The sequence below is a fragment of the Phacochoerus africanus genome, chromosome 6 (assembly GCF_016906955.1).
Source record: "Phacochoerus africanus isolate WHEZ1 chromosome 6, ROS_Pafr_v1, whole genome shotgun sequence".
Classification (NCBI taxonomy): Eukaryota; Metazoa; Chordata; class Mammalia; order Artiodactyla; family Suidae; genus Phacochoerus; species Phacochoerus africanus.
Window position 1 is genome coordinate 18,700,174 of NC_062549.1, and position 25,578 is coordinate 18,725,751.

At 37.9% G+C, this 25,578-nt stretch overlaps 1 protein-coding gene across 3 annotated transcripts in view; it reads right to left on the minus strand.

Annotated features, from left to right (window-relative positions):
- Window positions 1-25,578, minus strand: part of COL14A1 (collagen type XIV alpha 1 chain) — a 238,160-nt gene that overhangs the window by 64,488 nt on the left and 148,094 nt on the right. For all 3 annotated transcript variants that reach the window (XM_047783350.1, XM_047783349.1, XM_047783351.1), the window contains exons 34-37: window positions 24,892-25,050; window positions 15,659-15,736; window positions 12,967-13,053; window positions 2,497-2,550 (exon numbers count right to left, since the gene is read on the minus strand). In XM_047783350.1, coding sequence (XP_047639306.1) covers window positions 2,497-2,550; window positions 12,967-13,053; window positions 15,659-15,736; window positions 24,892-25,050 — 378 coding nt within the window. The remainder of the gene's footprint in view (window positions 1-2,496; window positions 2,551-12,966; window positions 13,054-15,658; window positions 15,737-24,891; window positions 25,051-25,578) is intronic.

Here is a 25,578-nt window from a genome sequence, read left to right on the forward strand (position 1 = left end):
TTTGCCTGTTGATGATGGATGTTCAAACTATTTTCAGTTTCTTGCTATTGTGAATAAAGCTGCTATGAAAGTTTATGCAAATCTCAGAACAACTATTTTGGAGGCATGGGTGCAGAAGCATGAATGAAAACTATTCTTATAAGAAACATGGTGTAAGAGGAAAGAAAGGTAGGTAGGTTTTTAATATGATGGAAGAGACATGGAGGTGATTTATAAATATTACTTGTTACTTATAATAGTTTAATAATACATCATTTGCACATTTTTTTTCTGTCTTTTGGTCTTTTTAGGGCTGCACCCACGGCATATGGAGGTTCCCAGGGCGAAGGGTTGAATCAGAGCTGTAGCTGCCAGCCTACGCCACAGCCACAGAAACGCGGGATCCAGGCAGCGTCTGCGACCTACACCACAGCTCATGGCAATGCTGGATCCCTAACCCACTGAGCAAGGCCAGGGATCACACCTGCATGCTCATGGATACTAGTTGGGTTCGTTAACCCTTGAGCTATGACATGGGAACTCCTCATTTGCACATTATCAAGGAATTGAGGTGAAGGACAGGAAGTAGGTGGTTCCATTTTATTCTGTAAAGCATGAGACATAAACAACTAGGAGAGGCCAGAGATAGGGCTGCTTTGAGCTTCTCGATTCATATGATCTATTTGCTGCAACTGAAATATGAAGCCACAAAATTTAAAATATTATATATTGAGGCTTTCCACATGGAAGTTATAATTTATCTGTCCAAACACTGTCCACGTTGGTGGCCATGTGAGCATCCTTTGTCCAAAAGGAATTTTTCCTTGCATCTGTGATTCATCAAAATTATTGTACAGAAATAACCACCTCAGCAGTGGTCCTGTGGGAATGGATTATGAGAGGAAAGGGGTAAATCTTGAGGTTCTCAAACACCTATGAATCTAATACGAATTTAAGATCAGAACCATCATCCAGCAAGAAAGGCAGGAAAACGATGGGATCATGGTGTTCAAGGGGTTGGGAAGAGGGAGCCAGAATCTGCGGGAGCTCATGGGCACTGCACTTGGGTGAAACCAAGAAAGAGCCGGGGGTGTCTCACTGTGTCTTCAAACCACTGGCCTCTTTCGTAGCACATCAGAGATAGAGTCAAGTACGATACAGCCAGTCTCTGCCTGAGAAATGTGTCACAGTCTCAAAAAAAAAAGGAGCTATCCAATGGTCTGAGTTTTGGGTTGGGTGGTACCTGATTAATTATCTTCAGCCTTCTTTCATTTACTTCTTTGTCCCCCGCCCCCCATTCTCTCCTACCTTGCTTCCCTTATTTCCAATTTTCTCCTAAAAAAAAAAAAAAGTTGCAATGTTCTCTTCTCCATGAATAAATACTGTGCAAATGTAACATGTAACCATATCGAAGCAGTACGTCAAGCAAGATAGATGGAGAGACGACGGGGAGCAACGTGGCGGAAGTGGGACAGGGAGTCAAGTTTTAAAGGGCCTTGAATGCCATGCTAAGGAGGGTGATTTGTATTCTCAAGATAATTGCACTTGACGGCAGGGTTTAAGAATATGCTATGATCCAGTATAGCTTTAAAGAAATAAATCTGGAGGAAGATGTGAATCAAAAAATCAAGCCACTGGAGCCAGGAGACCAATTAGAAGATTTGCCAAAAGCCAGATAAAGGATAGTGAAGCCTGAACTCAATTAGCGGCTGGGCTCTGGCCATCCCTTGGGATGTCTTTGTGCAAAGCAGAAAAACATGTGCCTTGACATGGATTGGAACAACTTGGTCCTCTTAATTGGGGCCTTTGTTCAGTGTACAACCTGAACTACTACACCTGGTGGCTTTGGGCAGTGAGAATGGAAAATAGAGCTGTCTGTGTTTGATTGCACATGGTGGGAAGGGAGAAGGAGGAGTCTAAACCTGAGAAATTACCTGGAGGACTGTTACCTAGTTTTGATTCAGTACTCCCCCATGATACTTTTTTTTTTTTTTTTTGCTTTTTAGGGTCTCACCCTCAGCATATGGAGGTTTCCAGGCTAGGGGTCAAATGGGAGCTATAGCTGCCAGCCTATGCCACAGCCACAGCAACGCAGGGTCCAGGATCCGAGCCGCATCTGTGACCTATACCACAGCTCATGGCAACAATGGATCCTTAACCCACTGGGCGAGGCCAGGGATCAAACCTGCATCCTCATTGGTGCTAGTCAGATTCGTTAACCACTGAGCCACGAGGGGAACTCTGTCCCATGATACATCTTTGTTGCAGACACGGCAAAAGCAGAATGTATAAGAGCAAGAACTACTTCACTTGGAACAGCTCTGACATTCTATTTCTGACCCAAGAATCCTTTCTTTTGACTAAGTAATTTGTTGATAAAAACTCACAAGCTTGTGAGAATAATGGAAAAGACTTCGACGCAATATTCATAAAAGTACAAAGAACTTTCGATTGCAAAGGGCAAATATTACCTAACTCTGAAATCATGTTCTAGTTAGTGATGTCATAGCACCTTACCTTTGGGCCGGGTTCACCTCGTTGCCCCTTTGGTCCTCGGAGTCCTGGACCACCCTGGCAAACAGATGTTAAGTATTAGCACACAGACAAATCCGAAAGCAACATGTTTCATTAATTTTCCTCAGTAATATGGATTATGTAACTCTTATTTTGTATAAAAGCCAACACATTGTGTAATGGTACGTGTTCATCATGATCCTTGACTGGAAATCTGTCTCCCAGACTCACCTCTCCCTGCTGATGATTTCATAGTTTAAGCAAACTTTCTATGCCAACTCCCTTTAAATTAAAAAAAAAAAAACCTACAGGATCTTTTGAGTGTGTAAGACTCCCACTATTAATGGATGCAAATAATAAAAATGGACTGTTAATCTAAAACTGTGTATGTCCTATACCTGGATTTAAGATTAAATTATTTAAGTAAATTGTAAAAAGCATATAAAAATGGGAACAATTTAATTTTATTTACACCGTAAAAAGCTAATTCGATTGGTGTTTCTGAAACTTCAGTTATTTGCATTTCCCCTCAAGATTTCTGTCACAGTAATGCATCACCTGCACTATTATTTAATAACATTTTCTTTATATATGTACATACATAATAAATATGTCTATATGCGTGTATATGTATCTTAGCAAACATTGTTTGTATATGTGTGTATTCATATATGCATATACACTCCTCATGTTTTAATTGACTCACTATTTCACTTAAATAAATGTATTTTAAAAGTAAATATTACAGTACAAATGAACCTTTCCCCAGAAAAGAAACTCATGGATTTGGAGAACTTGTGGTTGCCAGAGGGGAGGGGGAGGGAATGGGATGGACTGGGAGTCTGGGGTTAATAGATGCCAAACCATTGCATTTGTCGTGGATAAGCAATGAGATCCTGCTGTACAGCACAGGGAACTATATCTAGTCACTTGGGATGGGACATGATGGAGGATAATGTGAGAAAAAGAATACATATATGTTTGTGTCTGGGTCACTTTGCTGTACAGTAGAAATTGACAGGACACTGTAGGCCAAATATAATGGAAAAAATGAAAATTATTTAAAAATTTTGAAAGTAAATACTATAGTACTAGAGGTGGAAAAATACATTACTTACTAGGAATGTAAGGTAAACCTAAAAATATACTATAAATGAGGTTAGTAAATTTAGCTAGATTTTGTTCCTAGTGACATCTATGAGCAACAGGTTTGCTCTTGGTTAAAAAGGGACATGTATAGGTATCAGAAGGGTTATATGGGCACCAGACAGAATACTTTTTTCATCTGAGCCGAAGGATGAACAGATCACTGAAAATGGAATAGATTTCTTACTATGCGATTCCAGTTTATTTCCTGCGATGTCCCTGACTACTGAACATCATTTTGTGGGCCATCAGCAAAACACCTGCATCACTGGGAGAAAGGCTGGCTTAGGTGGTCTATAAGGTTTCTTCCAGTTTGTTTTAACAAGTCAAATTCACTTCCCTCCCCAATTTCCACTGATTGCTTCTCTTCCAGACTTTAAAAATACAATCATAAAATGGCATTTTATGTATGTAGACATGTATCTATAGAAAATATCATCTATAATATTTGTGGGGTATAATTTGATGTATACAGATTGCATTTACGATATCCTACTTTTTATATATTGGTTTTTTTTTTGTCTTTTTTGTTGTTGTTGTTGTTGTTGTTGTTGTTGCTGTTTGTTGCTATTTCTTGGGCCACTCCCGCGGCATATGGAGGTTCCCAGGCTAGGGGTCCAATCGGAGCTGAAGCCACCGGCCTACGCCAGAGCCACAGCAACGCGGGATCCGAGCCGCATCTGCAACCTACACCACAGCTCACGGCAACGCCGGATCATTAACCCACTGAGCAAGGGCAGGGACCAAACCCGCAACCTCATGGTTCCTAGTCGGATTCGTTAACCACTGCGCCACGACGGGAACTCCTACATTGGGTTTTTTAATTTAATATGTTTTAGAGATTTTTTCTATGACAAAACATATGGATCTGTGTGGATGTAACTTATTCTTAGTGAGTTGCATAGTTGTCTGAATCCTGGATTCAGGATTGATAATTTATTAACTATTAATATTAGTAAATATTAATGAATTTAAAATAATGGTATCATTATTTAATTTAAATTATGTAATTTAATAATGAATTAATTTAATTGAACAATACATTTAAATATAATTTAAATAATATTAATAAATATTAATATAAATATTACTTCAGGATCCTGGATTAATAATTTATTTACACATTCTTGCGTTTTTGGAAATGTGGGAGTTTTCCCCGTAATTTTTTGCTGTCTAAACAAAAATGCAGTTAACATCCTTATACATCCCCTAAATATAAACTTTAATATTTAGGTACAGACGTTAATATTTAAGATATCAACACGTAGAATTTTAAATAAAATTTAATAGATAGGCAGATATATTGTCAAACGGTGCTCCAAAAAAGTGTCAGTTGATTCAACTGATAAGAGTTTAAGAGGGTCCCTATTTGACTTGATATTGTCAAGCCTTACACTTTTATAAACCTGATTGGTAAAAACACCACCTTACCCCTATTCTAATTTTTATTTCCCTTAAAAGTACTGTGATTGAGCATCTCTACATACAACATTTGTCCATTTGAACTTTATCTCAATATAACTACCAATTTATAAACCTCACTCACTTTTCTATTGGGTGGCAAGTCTTTTTCTCTTTAATGTGCAGCAATTCTTCATATATTTGGATACTACTTCTTTAACTGTAATAGATGATGCAAATATTTTCCCCCAGTGTGGTAGGCACTGTTGCTTGGCTGTCAAAGAGTCTTTCCTGACTCCTTTCTCCACTTTATTTTTCCTACTTAAATAGACAGAGATTTGCTTTTCCAGTTCCTTTGCAACCAGGAATAGGCAATGTTAACCGGTTTGGGCCCATCTGATCAAGAAGCCACAAGCCCGGAGAAAGCAAATTTGAAGCTGGAACAAGCCTGGGTCCTTGCTAATGCTGTTAAACAACCACATCTGCCTTAGAACCATCTACCTCTATGTCTTTTGTTGAGCAAACAGTGAATGTCCAAATATCCCAATAGTTTATACCATTGTTTTAGTCAAATTTTCTGTTTCTTGCAACAGCCCAATGCAACCCAATTGACATACCCATTTTGACACACCTCTTTAATTTTGTTTGTTCATCTTGGAGTTCCCATTGTGGCTCGGCAGGTTACAAGCCCACCTAGTATTCATGAGGAGGCGGGTTCGATCCCTAGCTTCACTCAGTGGGTTAAGGATCTGGTGTTGCCATGAGGTGGTGTAGGTCGCAGATGTGGCTCATATCTTGCATTGCTGTGGCTGTTGTAGGCCAGCAGCTGCAGCTCCAGTTCGACCTGGCCTGAGAACTTTCATATGCTGCTGGTACAGCCCTAAAAATGAAAAAAAAAAAAAAAGAAAAAAATTTGATGGCTCATCTTAAAGATTGGTTTTTAACTGAGGGTTTTGAAGGTTTGTCCAAATGTGGCTATTTGGATCACAAATATTCATGCCCAAGGTACTATGCCTAAAATCCAGAAACCTTTTTATACTTCAAACTTATTTTCCACCTTATCCCTAACCCTTACCATGGACCAGATGACAAGAATTCCATACATGCTTGTGGATGTAAATTTCCCACCCTTTTAATAAGAAAGGGTCAGTTTAGGCAAACGGAATATGGTTCTTTTACCCATGCCTTCCTACAGCTCTTGCAGAGTTTTATTGGCACATAATACCACTGTGTAAATTATGAATGAGAAAATAATCACAGCTATGTTAAATCATCAGACAAGGTTTATTACATATTGTCTGAGATACGATTTCCTTCTTTTTTTTGGCTACAGCCACAGCATGAGGAAGTTCCCAGGTCAGGGATTGAACCTGCACCAGAGCTGTAACCAAAGCCACAGCAGTGACAATGCCAGATCCCTAACCTGTTAAGCTATTGGGAAACTCCTGCGATACTATTTCTTAGTCTATTATACTTTAAATATTTGAAAAATGTCAATAGTTTTTTTTTTCTTTTTTCCCTATTTTGCCTAGTTTTTCTCTCCAAGTCAAGGCTCAACCCTTCTCTTTCACTTCTCTGCAGCTTTTTAAAAATTTTTTTCTCATTACAGAGTTTGATGTGTAGGTCATAGGTAAATATTTTATAACTTATTCCAGCAGCACTGTAGATGAGAAAACTTGAAAACCCTCCAGCTGAAAAAGCTTATTAACGTTGTTTAAAGTAACATGAACATTATGCTAATTAAGAACTGAATCCTTAAGTACCAGGAACGAAGAAGAAAGAGCAAACCAGAGTGGTGGGCGTGTGCACTGAGGCTGCCCTGGGGGAGAATGGGGGAGATGGGGAGTTTGCAACAAAGCACGTATTCTGTAGCCCACACAAGGCAGCAAAATGAGAACTCGGGCCTATGACAGGTGGGGGAACAGTAAAATATGAAACATCCTTTAAAGCAGAGGAACTTGAAAGACAGGAGACCCACTAGCAAGCGGAGGATCAGGATGCTGTTTCTGCTTTAGCTAAGGGAGGAATAGAAAACATCTCCACTAAGAAATACTACTCAGAAGCGGATTCTCATATAATCTAGGGACCAGAATTTATGGGCCGTGGAGGTCAAACAAAACTCCAAAGTCAAACTTCTAAGATGCTATACCCAGGAGCTTAGCAGAAGCAGACATATATTCTCTGGGAAAAATACAGCTCAAATATGGACTCAAAATATTCCCAGAAATAAAGTTTCAAGCAATGCAAAATCAAATATACACCAAAAATAATCACAAAATACCTGTGGAAATAAGACAGCACGAGTAAAATTAGCAACAAAACAAAGGGCGGAATCAGAACCGCCCTGCAGATATTGAAAGGATCAGATAAAGAATGTGAACCAGGAGTTCCTGTCATGGCACAGCAGAAACGAATTCGACTAGTAACCATGAGGTTGAGAGTTTGATCCTTGGCCTTGCTCAGTGATTTAAGGATCTGGTGTTACCGTGAGCTGTGGTGTAGGTCTCAGACACAGCTCCGATCTGGCGTTATTGTGGCTGTGGCTGTGGCTGGCAGCTACAGCTCCAATTGGACAACTAGCCTGGGAACCTCCATTTGCTACGGGTATGGCCCTAAAAAGCAAAAAAAAAAAAAAAGAATGTGAACCACACTGGATATATTTAAAGAAACAATAGTTGGAAAGTGTTACAAAAAAAAGAAGAGACTATACAAATGACCAGAAAGTGTATAACTTCTAAATATACTAAATATAATAATCAAAGTCAGAAACACAATGGGTAGGTTAAATAGCATGTTAAACATGGCTAAACATGGAGTACACCAGAAAATAATCTTGAAGACACTACACAGAATAAAGCCTGGAGACACAAGTAGAAAATAAATAAGAGGTTAAGAAGACAGAGTAAAATGAAAAATTATCATGAACATCTAGTCGGAATCTCAGAAAAACAAAGAGGCAATATTCAAAGAGATAATGACTAAGAAAACTCTAAATGTAATGAGAAACACTAGTTTTTAAATCCATGAATCTCCAAATTTTCCAAGACAGCAAAACAAAAACAACATAAAAATCCACACTAGAACATACAATAGTGAAACTTGAAGTAACTAAAGACAAAGGAATCTTGAAAGAAACCAAGGGAGAAAATATTTCACACAGAAGAATAGCGATTCAACTGACAGTTTCTTTTTCTTTTTTTGTCTGTTTTAAGGCCGCACTCGCAGCACATGGAGGTTCCCAGGCTAGGGGTCTAATCGGACCTACACCCCAGCTCACGGCAATGCGGGATCCTTAACCCACTGAGCAAGGCCAGGGATCGAACCTGCAACCTCATGGTTCTTAGTTGGATTCATTAACCACTGAGCCACGACGGGGAACTCCTTGACTGGCAGTATCTATGGCAACAGTGAAAGTTACAAAACAGTGTAACCACACCTACAAAGTACTCAGAGAAAATAACTGTTAATCTAGAACTATACTCCCACTTTATTAGTTTGGACAGTTGTCTGACTGATTTAATTGAGAGCAATATTAAAATTTTAAGCAAGGTAGGAGGTTTCTTATTCTCTTTATTAAAACCTGACCTGGAGTTGTCCCATGGCACAGCAGGTTAAGGATCGGCATTGTCACTGCAGTGGCTTAGGTTGTTGCTGTGGCACAAGTTCGATCCCTAGCCATGGGAATTTACACATGCTGCTGGTGTGGCCAAAGACAAACAAACAAACAAAAAAACAAACAAATCCCTGAGCTGATCCAGTGTAGCAGAGGAGTTTTCCCATGTAAGACAGTGTGACACCTCAGCGGCTTGCATCTTATCAAAGTGAATTCACTACTGTATGTTCCCTTTCTAGTCTGTTGAGAAGGATGAACATGATTAAGAAGGGCATCTGGTTTTCATTTAAGAACAAAATCCAGTGAGTTCCCGTTGTGGCTGCGTGGTTAATGAATCCGACTAGGAACCATGAGGTTGTGGGTTGGATCCCTGGTCTTGCTCAGTGGGTTAAGGATCCAGCATTGCCGTGAGCTGGGGTGTAGGTTGCAGACACGGCTCAGATCCTGAGTTGTTGTGGCTCTGGCGCAGGCCAGTGGCTACAGCTCCGATTAGACCCCTAGCCTGGGAACTTCCATATGCCACGGGTGCAGCCCTAGAAAAAGACAAAAAAAAAAAGATACCGAATGATACAGTGAGCAAGTAAACAGCAAATATGTAGGCAAGTCTTAACATACATTAATTAATAAATAATAATGATAAAATGACTAATTTGTGATGTTAAAAAAGTACTAAAATTTAAACAACTTATAAATTATAAAAAGGACAGTCCAAGAGAAAATAATTCCAAGAATTTCATGTTGGTTGAAATAAGCATAGAAATCTTCTTTTCAGACTCTGTCAAGCTAAATATGTCTATTAAAAGTTTAGGTTAACTATTAAAAGGATAAACATAAAGAGTAAAATTTCCAAATTAGTGGAGGGGAGTAAAAGGAAATGCAAATAAAAGCAAAAAGCTGAAGAGTCCAAACGAATAAATAAAACCTCAATCAACCAACACACACAGACACACAGAAGCAAAAGCTGAGGTGACAGATACAGGAATATAAACCTGAATAGGTGAATTGCCACATATAATAGAATGGACTAAACTCTAAAAAAGACTGTAAAACCAGATTAAAAACAAAATCCTGGCATATGCTCTTTAAAGAGACACATCTATAATATAAAGACACAGAAAGGTTGAAACTAAAAGGATGATGAAAATATACACCAGGAAAATAATCCATAAGAGAGATGCTGACATAGCAAATCACTAGGAAAATAACCATTCTAAATTTTTTGTACGTTATAATACAATTTTGGTATAATGCAGAATTACAAACAGAACTGGATAAAAGAGGAGGCGAAAGATAAAGAATTAACGCAGGCAAAGGAGATTCTAAAACACAATTTAGAACTTGATTTACAGAACATTTATATTTAGAATTTTGAACTCCATGATTAGAGACTATTCAGCTAAAGCATACATGGAACATCTGTAAAACTTGACAAAAGGCCACACAACAGATGTTAGAGAATCAACAAATGTCAAAGAATTGGTACTATGCAGACTCTCTTCTGTGATAAAATACCATAAATGAATACATTGATAAGAAAAAGATAAAAATTGCATACACGACTAGAAATTTAAAAAAACACTGCTAAGTAAATCATGGCTGAAAGAAGGGATAAAGACAAATATAAAGGATGATGGCTCACGGAAATATTAAATTTGACTTCAGAATTAAAATTTCCAGACAATATAAATTGCCTCAAACAACAAGCAAGCAAGAGATCTGGAAAAGATGTTTTCGAACCATATCATTAATAAAGGATTAGTGTCTAAATTACAAATCAGGGAGAAAAAACTGTACAATAAAAACTCAGCAACATTTATAAACAGGTATTTATATAGCAAGAAATCCAAATGGTTCAGAGACAAATGAAAAATAGCCCAACCTCACTAGCAGGGAGAGTAAGTCCTATTTTAAAGAACAATGACATAGATTTTTACAGGTATCAGATAAGCGAAAGCTCTCACATCTGGCAATATCAACAGCTCTGGTGAGATTCAGGGCAACCTGACCTGTCATACAGAGCGTGGGGGAGAAGCTATTGCAGCAATCACCTTGAAGAGCCATTTGGGTTTTTCTTCATGAAGTTGAAAATGCACCTTCTTTATTCTCCAACAAGTCTGATTCTAAGTGTTCCTGCAAGAAGCACTTAACTCCAGCTCACAAAGAGACATACAAAGGATGGTCACTGTAAGGATTCCGTGGTAGGGGAATACTCCACAGTGATGGGTCGATAAACCCTAGTTTGTATCTCGGAATACCTTACAGAAGGTGCAACGCATAAACTACACAATGTGCATTAACCGTGATCAAGTTCAAAGCCATACTTTTGGGTAAAGAAAGCAAGTTGTACAGAGTTGAAAATAAATCTGTTTTTAATTCCCAGCTTAAATACAACTCCTTACGTCTGATTAAAGAGTGAGAAGGTACAAAATACTTCCATACATATTATCGTGTGTATTCTTCACAATACCCGTTAAAGGGAGGAGTGCCGTGTATACATGAGGAAGTGGAGGTTCCTTCACAGTGGTTCCCTAGCTTACCTAGTCTTATGATTTAAACTGAATGCTTTTACTCTTCACTCCACATTTGCTTCTTTGGGATAGAGATTCTTTGTATAAGAAAAAAGAGTACTTGGGTTCTATGACCAGAGTTTGAAAGAATGTTCTATGTGCCAGAGATAAAGGAGACACTGCTGGGATATATTCCAGATATATTTAGCAGGTTCTCTTCCTTTTTGTTCAGTTCAGGAAGTGTGGTACTCAAGTGAAGAAAAATTATTTTGGTGGGGCCAACCTAGAGAAAACTTTGATGCTGCAAGCCAGCTTCAGTGAGTGTTCTTCCCCAGAGGATGCTGACTGGACCTGGCCGCCAATGGCAAGCACTGGTCCATGTCTGAATATTTCTCCTGTGAGGTCCAGATTTCTTTATTCGCTCATGCATCTTCTCCCTATTTTCTTTGTGTTTCTGCCTTGATATGTTTGCCATTTCGTAACCACCAACCAGCTATATCATATATAACTTCAAGGAACACTGATCGCTCAGTTAGAAGGTTAAACATAAGTATTGAGACATATTGGGAGTTCCTGTTGCGGCTCAGCAGTAGCAATCCCAATTAGTATCCATAAGGATGTGGGTTTGATCTCAGGCCTTGCTCAGTGGGTTAAGGATCCGGTGTTATCGTGAGCTGAGGTATAGATAGCAGACTTGGCTTGGATCCCACATTGCCATGGCTGTGGCTGTGGCCGATAGCTACAGCTCTAATTCGAACCCTGGCTTGGGAACTTCCATATGCTGCAGGTGTGGCCCTGAAAAGAACAAAAAAAAAAAAAAAGAGAGAGAGACATTATAAAAGATTCATCACGGTAAATTCAAAGATCCAGAGAGTGCCATTATATACATTTTATATTTTTAAAATTGTTTTCTTCCCTAAAGGGTGTAAGACAGGCTCAAGGTTGTATTATACATCATGGGGAATATAACCCATACTTAACTATAAATGGAAAGTAAGCTTCAAAATTGTATAAAAAATTTAAATAACTTTAAAAGACCTATTTGCAGAGAAACAGCTACCATCTGTGCTAAGAATTTTAAATGTCTTCTTTGAGTGGAACACGTTGTAAAATAGGATGATTTTGCAAATCAACAACAAACACCACCTTCATGTTCATGCAGAATTATGCAGTATTTGACCACATGAAAAAAGGTTGTGTTTATTTTTAACATTGATCATACATACATATATGAATCTATATATACATATAATGTTTATTTAAAAAATGTTTTCTTTCTCTCTCTCTCGTTCCCTCTCTCCCTTCTTTCCTCCTTCCTCTCTCTCTCTCTCTTTCTCTCTCTTCTGTTTTCTGTAGGAATTTCCAGTCAGTATGGACAACTTCATGCTCACATAGAAGATTTTCCCCAGTGATGCTGAAACCCTCCTTTCAGAGATCAATGTTGATACAGAGTCGGTAGAGAGCATGTACACAAACCTTCTGAGGACAAGCACAGGGCCAGTGTCTGAAACATCCGCACTGCCAATAAACCACAGGACTTCAAAGGGAAGATTCTGAACATACAGCACCAGGAGACACAGTATGGCACAGTAGTTAAGGGCATCATTTATAGGAGCCACGGAGACCTAGATTTGAAGAGCAGCTCCTTCTAACTGTGTTCTTCAGAGAAGTGACTTGACCTCTCTGTCCTTCAGGTTACTCATGGGATTACGTGAGCAAGTGTGGTGGGCACATATTATTCAGGCAACAAGTGATAGCTGTAAACATTATTAAAGAACATTTAAGCCCAAACTAGGCAAGACTTACCGGTGGGCCTGCTGGTCCCAAAGCTCCTTTATTGATTTCAGAACAGGAGCAGGAATGTGGAAGCTCTGGACAGATCTCCTCATCTCTCTGAGAAGAAAAAGAAATAGCATAACTTGTTAATAAGATGGTCTATACACATGGCTCAGCGGGTTAAGAATCCAGTGTTATCTCTACTGTGGCTCGGGTCACGGATGTGGCATGGGAATTTCCCTGGCCTGGGAATTCTGCAGACCAAAAAAAACCATAACAAAAAAACAAAACCAAAAAAAAAAAAAAATAATGGCTTTAGGGACTTGATACAGACTTCAGGATACTTAAAACAATTCTTAGGCAATCATTAGTCTGGAAAGGCAGAGAATATTCTCTTCTGCCCACAAAATCTTTTCTTTAAAGAAACAATGAATGGGTGTCTAGTGAGACACTGATTATCATCATTATCAAAGGATGCTGATGAAACCAGGATAGGAATCCAGATGAAACAAGCAAAGCAGAAGTGGGTACAAAAAAACATCTGGGTACTGTTTAATTCGGTTGGAGAAGAAGGACTCTACGAACTAAAGGTCCTGAAAACTTTCTTTTTTTTCCATTTCAAAGGATCAAAGAAAACTTGTTGGAAGAGTCCATCAAAACAACTGCATCTTCACCAAAAACAGAGAAACAAGTAAACAAAAACCAGTGCTTAAACACATCATCAGTTCCCTGCAACAATCTTACCTACGGCTCACATTCTCTGGCTGAAAATAAGAGAAACATCACAGTCTCCATCTAAAGCTTTGGGATAGGAGGTCATTTCCTCTTGGAAAATTGTGCTGCCCAGTGACACGACAAAATAGATCATAACTGTCCCGCTGAATGTATCTGAATGAGTTACCGGAATGTAGAGGAAGACAGAGCACCTGCTAAGAGCTTTTGCATGATTTGTGAATATCTCATTTGGAGTAGCAGCCAAAGAGGAGTCGGTCCTGGGATAAAAAACCAGGAACTTCAAAGGGTTCATCAGTCCCTTTGGATAGAGAGACTGTGAGCTTCATTTTTTAAGACTTTGGGGGAAAAGCAAAGTTGGAGCTGAAAAGAGCACAGATGATAATTAAATGATCAAGTTGAAAATAATCTCAGTCTCTGCAATATTCACAACAGAACCCCCTACCCCACCCCCCTGCAAATTAGAGCAAAGAGCCTTTGTATGCTTTTCTCTAAAGGCTGGACAACCGTCAAAAGTTACAGGCAAAAGCCAGGCTAAGGTATCTGGCCTGATATCTTGGGCAGCAGGAGTGAAATACAAAAAGTATCCTGAAAGAGCCCCCAAATTCAGCTGACTGCAGGCCTCCTGTGACCGAGACACCCTCAGTAAAGGTTCTGCCATTGCTGTTGATTGTGTCTCCATCCATGTCTTTCTACCATGGAATTTACCACTTTTAGTGACAGAAATAAAAAGGAAAGTCTATCCCAGGGGACATGGTGATCACATTTTGCTTGACGAAGTGTAGGATTCTGAGTGTTTCCCCTTCCCTTGCCTTGAAGCATCACAGGGTCTCTGGTTCTATTCCTCCCCAGAGTTTAATGGAAACAGTTTTGATGAAAGAAAGAGTAAGTGGCTTCCTTTTCAAGCTTAGTCACGGTGGATTTACTGCCTACAACAGAGGGGATCTGGTGTCAGATCTTACAAAAGCAAATCTTTTAGACTTGATGAGGTCTTCTTTGTGCCCACTTTCCAGGTGGAATTCTTAAGACATGACGCTTCTTTGGCCATAACAGAGGCAACATTTCGGCTCACAGGTCGTAAAGATCCTTTAGATATGAATCTGTTTATATGTATACAGGTATAATCCCTATGAATTACACTTGGTATTAATAATGAGAAGAGGTTTGTTTTTCTAGCATCACTGCATAGGTTATATAGACAATGACTGATTCCCAAACTGTGTGGGAAAATGGCCTGGGGCACCACAGCAAATTCACAAGGGCACACTGAGTGTTTAAAAAAATCAAGAGAAATAGTTATATGGAGCACCCCTCGGACTTGGTATGAACGACTAGCTAAAGGTAATGCACAGTTTCAACACTAGATTTTGAAACACTATTTTTTGGTGATGTCATATATTTGCAAATCCAATGTTTCAGCAGTCGCTATGAAGGATAGCAAATACCAGGGGGAAAAAATCAATATGGAAGAAGAAGTGAGGCTGGTGATGTCAGATTAGAGTCTAAGATATGAGAAATTGTGCATTCTCAGTAGATATCCACATCCCATTATAAGTAGTTAGGGTTATTTAAAAATAAAAGAAGTATATTATTTAGAATTTTTGATGTATATATATTACTTTTTTCTTCCTGGCTGTTAGGATATAAAGACTTATGAAGATGTTCGGACTTAATGATCTCATACATGGCTCACAGGTGCCATGAAAAAAATTATTGTGACACTGAAGACTCTGTAAACCAGGAAGTTTGGGAACACCTGGACTCTGTGTAGACGGCACTCCATGGAGCTTGTGCAGGTCCCACTGCGAAGGTCAGTGTGTCCCGTTGATTCCAGACACACCTCCTTAATGTTTCTCTAATTTTCATCATCATCACAATGGATTACCTCTACCTTCGTGTTTGTGAAACATTTCATTTTCTGGGAAAATTAAATATAACTTTCGAAAATTTCATGGAAAAACAGACCAAATAATAAAGGAAGTATTCTTACCAAGCCAGGAAGTTCACAGCATTTGTCTTTATTGGCCCATGAGGTGGAACAAACAATATCAAACATTTGTAACTGGAACTGCAATTTCAAGAGAGAATTGTCATTCAATAAAAACATCTATAGACACATTGTGTTTGTAATTATAATGATTTCACAGTATATATGACATAATAGAATGCCAATACATTTATAACATAGTATTACAGTGGGTAAATAAAAAAGTCATTCCAACAATGTCAAGCTAATTTTGTTCCTCAAACACACGGTGATGTAAGATTTTTGTCAGGAATTACTCCATCCAACCATTCAAACTCCCTTATTTATCAAAACTTCCCCCTCCCATCTTTACACCTAAAAACTTAGCACCTCTGTTGAAATCTCCCTGTTCTACCCATCACAGTTACTCCAAGTACCTCTGTAACCCCACAAGGCTCCATATGTCTTTTATAGCATATCTCCCACCATATAGTATCATTATTTATATCTTCTTCTTCTTACTGGGAGCTTGTCCAAAGACATAGAACCATTTATGCATCTTTGTGCCCCTTATCATAAATGTGGCGCATAGTAGGTATGCCTGAAGGCTTGTTGAATTAATACTGACTTCCATTATTCATACGTACACTTGGCAACTTTTTCTTTAGTGTATACTGCAAGCCAGATACATGTGGACCTTTAGGATATGAAAAGAAACAAAACCAGATCCTGCCTTCAAAGAATTTACAAAGAGTAAGAGACAGACATATAAATACTGTTTAGAATGTGGTAGGTGTCATCACGGATCACATAGAGTGTTGTTGAGAATCTGTGCTAAGTCTATTTTTGTTTAAGCCATTGATCCTGCCATAAATGTTTATTCATTTTTATATTTTTTCCTTTGGCCACACCCACAGCATGTGGAAGTCCCCAGGCCAGGGATCAAACCCACAGCACTGCAATAACCAGGGCCACAGCAGTGACCACACCAGATCCTTAATCTGCTGAGTCAGCTGGGGACTCCACATCATAAAGATTTAGACACTTACGTTGGCAAAAACTTAATGTATATTCTGAAATATTTAGAGACATCTTTACAATAATACTAAGGACTCACACCAGCTTCATGACCAGTCATTTCTAATACTGTATTTCTTCCTGTTTTTTCAAATATTAAAAGTGTCATCAGGAGTTTGGGAATAACAGATGCACACTACTGAATATAAAACAGATAAACATCAAGCACCTCTTTATAGCACAGAGAACTATAATTTTTTGTAGTAACCCATAATGGAACAGAATCTAAAAAAGAATAGACCTATCTATCTATCTACATATAACTGAATGACTTTGCTATACACCTGACACTAATACTATGTTACAAGTCAACTATACTTCAATTTAAGAAAAAAAAAGTGTCATCAATTATAGAGCTAGGAGAAGGATGAAATTCTTTTCAGTTTAAATGTGTAACTTGCCTTCAGCAAGTGGTGTTTTCAGCAGGAGCTAGAAACTCTTGGTGCCTTATTTTCTCTCATCCCTGTCAAGGGTCCCCTGGATGAAATGAGAATAGCCATGTAGATATTATTTTTTTTTTGTCTTTTTGCCATTTCTTGGGCCGCTCCGGCGGCATATGGAGGTTCCCAGGCTAGAGGTCGAATTGGAGCTGTAGCTGCCAGCCTACGCCAGAGCCACAGCAACGCAGGATCCGAGCCGCGTCTGCGACCTACACCACAGCTCATGGCAATGCCAGATCGTTAACCCACTGAGCAAGGGCAGGGATCGAACCCGCAACCTCATGGTTCCTAGTCGGATTCGTTAACCACTGCGCCACGATGGGAACTCCCCATGTAGATGTTATGACTGAACGAGGTGACTCACATTGCACTAGCATCACAAGAAACCCTGCCCTATCTAACAGTAAAGAAAACGCAGTCAGCCATTCCCTTACTATACCCAGGAAGAACTGCACGTGACTGCAAACATCCTTCCCCAAGCGAGTTTTGCAAGATTAATAAAAATAACCCTTAAAATTTGAAAGCAGATCCATAAATCAAGACATTGTACTTTTCTGGTTTTATATATAACCATTGTGTTGCTTGAAGAAATATGTGCATGGCTCACTATTCTTTTGTTTCATATTGAAAAAAAAAAAGTTCCCAAAGGGTATGATATCCAAGTCTGCTCAGAGCGACCCTACAACAAAATTATGATCATGAAAAAATTAGGTTTTTATTTATTTATTTATTTATTTAATTTATTTCTTTTTTTATGTCTTTTTGCCTTTTCTAGGGCCGCTCCCAGGGCATATGGAGGTTCCCAGGCTAGGGGTCGAATCGGAGCTGTAGCCACCGGTATATGCCAGAACCACAGCAATGCGGGATCTAAGCCGCGTCTGCGACCTACACCACAGCTTGTGGCATCGCCGGATCCTTAACCCACTGAGGGAGGCCTCATGGTTCCTAGTCGGATTTGTTAACCACTGCGCCACGACGGGAACTCCAAAAAATTAGGTTTTTAAAATGAAAGCATTTTTAAAGAACATGACTGCTGATTTTCATGAACAGCAATAGCAACAAAAATATTTCAAGGAGCATAGGGTTAGGAGGCCATGGAGCTGGACAGCCTGGGTATAATCCACTCACAAGCTATGTCATTTTAAACAAATTATTTAGTGTGTTGGAGTCTCAATTTTCCTCATCCATAAAATTAGTATAATAATAGTAGCTATTAATTAGTCTAATAATAGCAGCCATAACAATAAAATGAGCTCATAAAGGGAAATATTTAGAACAGTTCCTGGAATACAGTTATAAATAATAAATACTATTTTCATGTAACATGTACAAAAGCCCTTTTATTATTGATCTTCAAAATGTAGAAGTATATAATACAGAGGCCAAAAATAGAATCAAACCGAAAGTGAGGCAGCATTGAGGGCAGAAATATAGCAGAAGTTAAGTGTCCACAATAATCAGATCTATTTAAGGCCTTGGCTGAGAAGAATCTTAGCAAATAACAATAGTAGCAAACATCTGTAGAAAAACTTACTGTGTGCCAAGCACTATCCCAGGGAATTTGCTGATATTTAATCTACAAATCACTACTATGAGGTATGATAATAGTAGTATCAACCCCCTTCTCTAAATGAGGACCTGGGATGAAAAAGCCTAAGTAATTTAAGCACATGTTGAAAGCCGAATTCTGGTTAGAATTTGAACAGTACACTCATTTTCTTGTGGTTTATTTGTCAGTAGAAGAACTTGGTTCTAATGTTTAAAATGTAGATACACCAGCCTGACTTTACCGTGCTATTTGTCTGGGGATGTTTATTAAAGGATCCTATTATGACAGCATTAGATAGATTCAGTTATTCTCTAAATCATTCATCCATTAAGAAACGTTCCACTTCTGAATAGAGCCCTCAGTGTAAGAACATTTTAGTGAATGGAAAGATTTACTTAAAACAAAGCTCTTTCACTAGTCCCAGGACACACCAGCAGCCTTTCCTGAAATTTTTCAAACATTCACCACCCAATCACCTATAACAGTAGAATGTCTCCATACAAAACCTGACTAGACTTCTTCTGCCCTATTGAGTGCTTACAAGTCCATTTTATTTATTCAAGAGACTGAATGCCTACTAAGTGCTGAAAGAGACTAACACTATCATTTAAAGAATGCTTGTGGGCTGTCTTTTCTTTTTCAAGTTAGATGAAGTCAGCAGCCTTTTTTGTGCGAATACAACAAATTTATTCATAATTGTTTTGCATCCGTAATAGTTTAGATTCCTCAGCCTTTATTTAGGCGACTTCTTTTCCATGGGACATTTCTGGGGATTGATTTTGTAAAATCTGGCTTTCATTCCAGAAGCAATTACACACACATTTATACAAATTATGGAGGAAACATTACAGAGATATGTCCAAAGATCTTATATTTGAGTGTCTAAAAATGCAAGATGATGTGGCTCTAAATAAATCATACTTCAAGCAACTAAGGCAAGAGTCTGCCCCTTTTAACTTCTGCAACTTTTTTTCCTTTGTAACTAACTGAACATTATGAAAAAATATATCTGTGTGCAAAAAAAAAAAAAAAGAAACCCTCCCCCTTTCACTTTTTATAACCTCTTTCAAGGGAATACTTAGACAATTACAAATGCTCATTTTTCATTACTGGACATTTTTGTCTGGGTGGAGCACAAAAGCCAAGTCATTTGGGGTTCAAATGTTAGCATGAAAATAAGATTAAAGTATTTCCTGGCAGTTGAGTCACTGTGATCTGTGAATGGGAATTAAAATGTACCCCTGGCTCAACCTTCCGCCTGAGACCAGATTTCATTTTCTGAATTTTTCTAGTCTTTTTTTTGTTTGTTTGTTTGTTTGTTTTTTGTCTTTTTAGGGCTGTGCCTACAGCATATGGAAGTTTCCAGGCTAGGGGTCTAATCGGAGCTGTAGCCTGTAGCCACCGGCCTACACCACAGCCACAGCAACTTGGGATCCCAGCCGTGTCTGCAACCTACACCACAGCTCACGGCAACGCCAGATCCTTAACCCACGGAGCGAGACCAGGGGTCAAACCCGCAACCTCATGGTTCCTAGTCGGATTCATTAACCATGGAGCCACACGGGAACTCCCATTTTCTGAATTTTTCTGTCATAACATTTTCAAGCTTATAATTTGAAGTCAACCTGTACTTGAACTTACACAAATATCTAGAAGAGCTCTACACTGCCCCAAAAACACAAGAGAAAGAGGCCTAGGGACCTAGACCAACTTCTGCTTTTAACTTAGGGTGTACCTTTTACTGACTTCACCTCAAAACTAAGACTTACTAAATGTTTACCACTTGTCAGCTATTGAACACGGTGTTTTTACTTGCTCTCAGTCCACTTACTGAATATATGGGAAATTATGACGGCACTAATTCAATCAGGAGCAATAGCTGTTGTACTTGGTAGTAATTATAATGTTGAGGGGTAGACACGTTTGGGGGGAACATTTTGATCACGTCAATTTCAAGGTTATAATTCAAATAATGGTGAGTATTTGAACTTGCCAGTGTAGACAGGGCACACGGTCACTGTTACAGACCAGTCTACTGTCTACTGTTGATCCCTAGTGAAAGGTTTAACTCACTGAATAAAATTACTGATAACTCCGTAACATAACTTGTATCTGTCTTTATTTACACAACAAAGGGCTAAACAAATGTCAACTAGATAATCATCAAAATGTTAGATTTGAAAAGGTGGAAAAAAGATACTAAGGAACAGGACTGATGCCAGAATTTCAAATTTTTTCTAGAATCATCTCTGACCAGCATTATGTCATTGGCTATCAAAATAAATAAATAAATAAATAAAAGTAGAAGAAACTTAGGAGAAAGAAGATTGGAAAGGAGAAGCATAGTTACTAAATTAATTCTCATGGGTGTTTTGACAGCTAAGTTAAGCCTACTTATTAATTTGCCCTACTTGGGATTTTTGCTGGTTGTAAAATTTTGCATTTCTGAATGTAAGTTGGTTTTTTTGCAGATATAAGTGATTTCAATACAGCAGTTACTGAATCCCTAAATCCATTAATCTCTCCTCTACTCAACTTTGCTTTTAATAGACCATAGTCTTTTTAGACGGAAAATTCAGAGGTTTTCCATCACCTGGCATTTTTTGAAATCACTGCTAAATTTTCCAGGGAATGCTGAACTATACACCACACATCTTTCTTATATGATAATTACTCCTCCGAGAATAACCCCAAACATGTACATTATGCATTCATTCCCTTTTGCTGGGTATTAAAGTACCTATGAATATCAAGATTATTTTCACCATCTGTGATTTCTAAATTGGAAGCTGAAGACTGCAGCTTCTCTCTTGCTTTGTATTGAAACAAGTAATAACCCAGAAGAGCAAGTGAGTTTTCAATCACATTCTTGAGATCTAATCTAATAGCATCCATTTCAACATAATCAAATTCCTCAATAAGTGGGTAGACTGAAAATCTATTTAGTAATCCTTTGTAGACTTCTGGATTCTAACAAAAGCCACAACTTTTTTCCTACTAGCCTTACAAAGAACTCTTTAATTACTGACTTCTATAAATTCCTCTTTGTCCTTTACTGGGTGGAAGTTACCATAGAGGGTGCTCTGTTTAATTGCTTTTCTTTCATGTTCAATAGGAAAGATTTATTACCGGTAGGCCTGAAACCTATGGTCATTTTTGCTTTCAGAAATAAATTCTTTAGTATTTAATTGGTCATTATTTGAGTAAAATTACTATATACAGTGCAATGTGAAACACAATTATTGTAACTGTAATGATAAAATTGTAGTTGTAAAATAAATTCTAATTAGAAGACAGCATGATATATATTAGTGGACTGTTGTCAATACCATACATGGAATATGATATATATGAGACCTTTTTGAAAAGACATGATGCCTGTGAAATCAGATTGTTATGATCATTATACAACTACAGATGTGATAAATTCATTTGAGTAATAAAAAAATGATGCAATTCAAATAGACGACTTTCTGTTTAATTTCTATTGAGTATTTTTTGAGAACTTAGTCTATTCATATGAATATATTAGATACTGTGATATAGGGTAGAAGAAGGTGATTGCAAATAAAGACCATAACATGCTTTCTATTTCAAGGGATTTATACTCTGGCTAGAGAGGTGAAATGCAGATAGATGAAAGAGTGAGAAGAAATATACATCTACAAATAATCAAGTTTTAAGCAAGTACTAGAGGTTTAGAAAAGGCGAGATGAAAAAGTGTTGTTGACATCCTTCAATAATAATAGCTGCCTTTCATTGAATGCCTACTAAATGTCAGAGATTTTATGTATAAAATTAAAGAATAACAATAGCACTAAAATGATATGGGCCATAAGCTCATACACCTGGACGCGCATTTCTCTTTCTTAGAGTGTTCATTCATCCATCTGAGCATCCCTCTATATACATCCACTTATCCATACAAGGCATTCTTAGTTTGCCCTTTCTAGAGCCTTATAAATTCTGGAGTGTATGGAACATATAAAAGTATGTTCCATGAAGCAGAAAGTAGTATGTTTCATAGCCCGAAATACCACACATTAAGAGGTGATAACTTCTCAATATAATAAACATTCTTAAAAGTCTCTTACCACAACTGAAAACAAAAGAGCCTCCCATAGCTGCCATATTCTCTCTTTCCAATAAGCTAATCCACAGTTCTCCAAAGGAAAGTAGAAACAAAAGGGCTTTTAAAGATATGTCAAAGCTAAATGTTAAACTAATTAGCACACATCTATCAAGATCTGAAAGCATCAATGTTCCCCTACTGTACACAAGGATTTTATTTCCATTATTACCACAAAGAAAAATGCTATGAAATTGCAAAGTGTCCCAAAGTAAGTTCCTTTACCACTCTGAGACTGCTTTCTGGTGTATAAAGTAAACAGATTATGCTAGAGAGCAGGGGAATTAGAACTGTGTTCCCTGAAGCTCCCTTAGGGACCACCAGAGGGTGGGGACACAAGCTACCCTCTTCTGCTCAATCAACATGAGTGTGTTTTCATCATATTCATCATTTATTTGATATACTAGAAGATTTCATTTGTATTAAGTGATTTCAGCTTTGAAAGACTTTGAGCTCCACCAGGTCCTTCTAAAATCCCATAGAGCTAGCTAGTTCTACAGACCTATGAAAGCATAAGACAAGAATAGCAAGTCACAATTAATTTGATTATTCTGTTGCACAGAAGAGAAATGTAGATCTGAATATTGGGGATTGCTTAAAGAATAAAATTCCCTCCAGGCTAATAGGTTCTAATTATAGAATGACTCAAATTTCAGAATGTTGCTAATTAGCTGTGAATGTGTGGTGTTAAAACAAAAGCTTGTGTACACTACTCTTTTTTGTGGGTAGTGACTGAAGGGAATGTGATTTCTTTGCCAATTTGAAGTCTCCTAGTCTTATATTCCACATTGTATAATGAAAAATATACTTTAGGATGATTTTTTATTTAAATAACCATTAATGATTAAAGGATAAACTTTACATTGGCAACAGCAAAAATATAGTTTTAAAATGCCCAAATCTAACCCAATCTATCTCTTCAAAACCACTGTGAGGTACCACTTGACACCAGCCAGAATGACTGTCATCAAGAAGTATATAGACAATAAATGCTGGGAAGGGTGTGGAGAAAAGGGAACCCTATTACACTGTTAGTGGGAATGTAAATGGGTGCAACCATTGTGGAAAACAGTATGGAGATTCCTCAGAAAACTAAAAATAGAATTCCCATTTGATCCAGCAATCCCACTCCTGGGCATCTATCCAGAGAAAACCATGACTTGAAAAGATACATGTTCATTGTGTTTCATTGCAGTGTTCATTGGAGCACTACACACAATAGCCAAGACACAGAAACAACATAAATGTCCATCAGCAGAGGAGTGGATAAAGCCAATGTGGTACATATACACACAATGGACTATTACTCAGCCACTAAAAGGAAAGAACTAACAGCATTTGCAGCAACATGGATGGACCTAGAAATTATCATGCTAAGTGAAGTCAGTCAGATGCTGAGACACCAATGTCAAACGCTATCACTTACATGTGGAATCTAAAAATAAGACACAATGAACTTCTTTGCAGAACAGATACTGACTCACAGACTTTGAAAAACTTAGGGTTTCCAAATGAGACAGGTTGGGAGGTGGGGGGATGCGCTGGGGGTTGGGGTTGGAAATGCTATAAAATTTGGTTGTGATGATCATTGTACAACTATAAATGTAATCAAGTAATAAAAAAAATGCTAAATAAATAAATAAATAACCCAATCTATCTAATCCTGTATATAATAATCACATATTTTGTATGGATTTATATCTGCTTCTATAAATGAAGTTTGATTCTCATTAACAATATTTTATGTGAATTTTCAAATATGAATATTTTTCTATTCAAAATTTAAAATACATTTAGAAAGTACAGTAGCCTAATTCCTGGAGCATCCTCCTTGTAACATAGCAGAAGCATATACCAAGAGCTTTGAATGTTCATGTTTTAATTCATTTGAAGAGGCCGTTTATCTCTTTATCTATCCATTCATCAATCTATCATTCATCCATCCCGCCATCCATACATCACTTTACCAGACATCCCCCCACCCCTGAAAATAGATAATTATATTTTAAGAGGATTTTTTTTTCTTCAACAATAATACAGCTTCACTTATTTAGCCACTTACTGGTGCAGAGTTTCCATTTGGTCCTCTTGATCTAACCATTCTCCCTAGGACTTCTACACCATCTGATGTGATATTAGACGATGCATTTATTGCCTTCTCACCCACTTGCTTGCAGTCAATAACCACTTTGGCCATAGTCTTGCTGACAATAATGTGTAGCTGATAAAAGTAAAGATGTTTTAGAAGAAGCAGGAAAAAATAGTAACCAAATTCACATAATTTCATGATTCATCACCAAAACAGTATGAAAGAGAAGAGAAGGAATTCTGTCACTAGGCATTTTGCTTAAGGATAAATGTTCTTTCTCTTTCTTTTCTTTTCTTTTCTTTTTTTTCTTTTTTTTCTTAACTACTTCCATGATTGTCCCGCATTTAGGTACCATCTCTATTTTTATTTCATTAATACTTTTCTTTAAAATGACTGGAAAAGGATTTACTTTTTAAAAATCTAGCCTTCCTCTAAAGCCATAACATCTTGAAATCATAGGATTGCTGTTATGTCTTTTCTGAATGCAGGTTAAACATGAAAATATTGTTTTAAACGCTGGTGGATTTACCAGGAAAAAAAAAATCTGGAGTTCCTGTTGTGGCTTGGTGGAAACAAATCCGACTAGTGGCCATGAGGTTGCAGGTTTGATCCCTGGCTTGCTCAGTGGGTTAAGGATCCGGCGTTGCCACAAGCTGTGGT